The following is a 2,248-nucleotide window of genomic DNA, read 5'->3' on the forward strand; positions in this document are numbered from 1 at the left end:
TTCTGGCAAAAACCCAGAGCAAGCAGCCCCCAAGCTAATCGTTTCGTCAGGATCACTAGCCCGGCTCGTGGACTCTGGGTGCGAACGGAACCCAACCAGAGTCACAACCATTAGTTACCGACTTGCCGGAGGGGAGAGTCGTGCTCAGAGCCCACACGGCGAGGGGGATACCGTCGCTCCGGTGCCGGGGCTGCCAGGGTCCCCGCGCCTTCTCCAGCCCTATGCGGCTCTCGCCCTGGAGAGGCTTAGGGCGACAGCCCTGCACCGGCCCGCGAGCAGCGAGGGCAAGCGGTGAGGCGTTCTCCCAACACGTCTCCCAGGGCTCCGGGGAGTGGTGGGAAGTTTCACTCCCCACCCCTTCCCCGCTCCCGGCGGGCTGCCACCACCCACCAAAGCCCCTTCCCCAAAGCGGTGCTAAGCGGCGAGTTAGAAACACACACACCCCCCGGCGCGCGCGCGCCCCCTACCGACAGCACCCTTCCGGCAAACGCTCCGCCTACTTCGTGGCCACGCCCCGGCCGCGTGCTCGCCCCGGCAAGTCCCGCCCACCACACCCCGGCTGCTGAAGTAATGAGGGTCGACGGCGTCCAAGTCGGAACATGCAGACGTTGAAGCGGAGGGTAGACGCGCCGTAACCCAGGCCCTGCACAGAAACAGGACCGGACCAGGGAGTCGCCGCGAGCCGCAGCGCAGAGTCTGTGGAGGCGCTCTGGACATGGAGCCTCCGCCCGAGAGCAGCCAAGAAGGCCCCACTTACCCCAGCCTGGGAGTCGATGAGCTTCGAGGAGAACCGTCGGGTGAGTGTCCGAACCAGGACGCGGGTTTGGCGAAGTCTAGGAAACGGCCTTTCCCCGGGGGAGGCGAGTGGACGGGACGCCGCAGCGGCGCAGCCGACGTCACTGCTCTCAGGTCGCCGTCGCACGCACCCTGGGCTCCAACGCCCTGCTCTCTTCTTTTCCAGATACGAAGCCTGCCGTGGTCTCCGAAACGGGAGGAGACGTCGAGAAGGAGCTCTGGGCCGAGCCTGAGCAGGGAGCAGCGGCAGGAGGAGAAGAAAGCCACGGTGGCGCGGGAGCTGGCGACCCTGTGGACGACGAGAACCAGAAGGGCGGCGGCGGCGGCGGCGTGGGCGGCGGCGGGGGGGAGGAGCCCCTGCAGCAGCAGCAGGACGAGGCCCAGGCGGCCGCCGAGGGGCAGCAGCCCCAGGACAGGCAGCAACGCCTCCTCCGCAGCACGTTCATCCCGTTGCAACTGAAGGAGCTGGAGAGCATCTTCCAACGCTCTCAATACCCCGACGTGTTCGCGCGGTGAGTGGCTTGCTCTGGGGGCGCCGCGATCTCTAGGACACTCGAGCTTGGGCGCTGCCAGCCGGCCGGGACGCCTTGGGCTCTCTCCCAGGTCTCTCTCCCTCCCCTCCAGAGCCAAAGCTGCCTAGGGGGGCTCGAGCTCCGTCCAAGGTGGGGGCGATGCCTGATGGGCATCAAGGTAAATATTTTCATGCAGTACATAAACGAATCGTCAGGAAACTCGGACCGGGCCCCTGTTTTTGTAAATAACGTTCTATTGGATCAGGATTGCGATCAGCATTAGGAGTGATATCAGGATGGAGAGTCCGGGGTGGATCTTGCCTTTATTTAACGTTTTGATAATTTGGTCGTCCCGGAATTTTTTGTGCATTAGTCTTGACTTTTAAATACTCCGTTAAAATTGTTAATCTTGAATTATGAGTTTTTCAAGGTACCCTTAAGTTTTGTACACAAAGGAAGATTGTCCCTAAAGCAAGCCTGGACTTGGATATTAAAGAAATGTGTCCTGGGGAATTGGGGGAAAATATAAATTTAAAAACAAACATGAAATGTACATTGTATATTTCATTTCATCTACAACTCCAGATACTAAATATTTGCAATTTTCTTCCCTCAGAAAGGAGCTTTCCATACCCATGGATGTGATGGAAGTCAGTAAACCTGAAAAAAGCAATTTGGCTGAGGAGCCATTCTAAAACCTGCTTCAGGAGTTAACACACTTTTGTTCTAGACATTCTTAAGTTGTTGTTTTGGTTGCCTTTTCCATGTTTGGGAAATAAGTTTTGAATTTTAGGGCTTTCGTGAGTGGAAAATGGGACAAGTAAACCCCACTTTATGGAAATTGCCCATTACCAGAAGGATTTTGCTTTCTTAAAGAAAAATAATAAAAGTGAATCAAACTGCATGTCCTGTTTCCTGTACAAAATTAAATATAAATAAAG

At 56.8% G+C, this 2,248-nt stretch overlaps 1 protein-coding gene across 1 annotated transcript; it reads left to right on the plus strand.

The window, feature by feature from the left end:
• The first annotated feature begins 558 nt into the window (after nucleotides 1-558).
• On the plus strand, nucleotides 559-2,248 carry LOC113931362 (rhox homeobox family member 1-like). Its single transcript, XM_027609248.1, has 3 exons — nucleotides 559-797; nucleotides 962-1,307; nucleotides 1,924-2,248. Exons 1-3 carry the CDS (start codon nucleotides 716-718, stop codon nucleotides 2,000-2,002), a joined length of 507 nt encoding a protein of 168 aa, XP_027465049.1. The 5' UTR covers nucleotides 559-715; the 3' UTR covers nucleotides 2,003-2,248.

The sequence above is a fragment of the Zalophus californianus genome, chromosome X (genome assembly GCF_009762305.2).
Source record: "Zalophus californianus isolate mZalCal1 chromosome X, mZalCal1.pri.v2, whole genome shotgun sequence".
Classification (NCBI taxonomy): Eukaryota; Metazoa; Chordata; class Mammalia; order Carnivora; family Otariidae; genus Zalophus; species Zalophus californianus.

Excerpts from the sequence above, each read along its gene's own strand:
- LOC113931362 (XM_027609248.1), top strand. The coding sequence starts at position 716 with ATGGAGCCTCCGCCCGAGAGCAGCCAAGAAGGCCCCACTTACCCCAGC. Across the intron at positions 798-961 it reads GCTTCGAGGAGAACCGTCGG|ATACGAAGCCTGCCGTGGTC; the intron begins GTGAGTGTCCGA and ends CTTCTTTTCCAG. Across the intron at positions 1,308-1,923 it reads TACCCCGACGTGTTCGCGCG|AAAGGAGCTTTCCATACCCA; the intron begins GTGAGTGGCTTG and ends TTCTTCCCTCAG.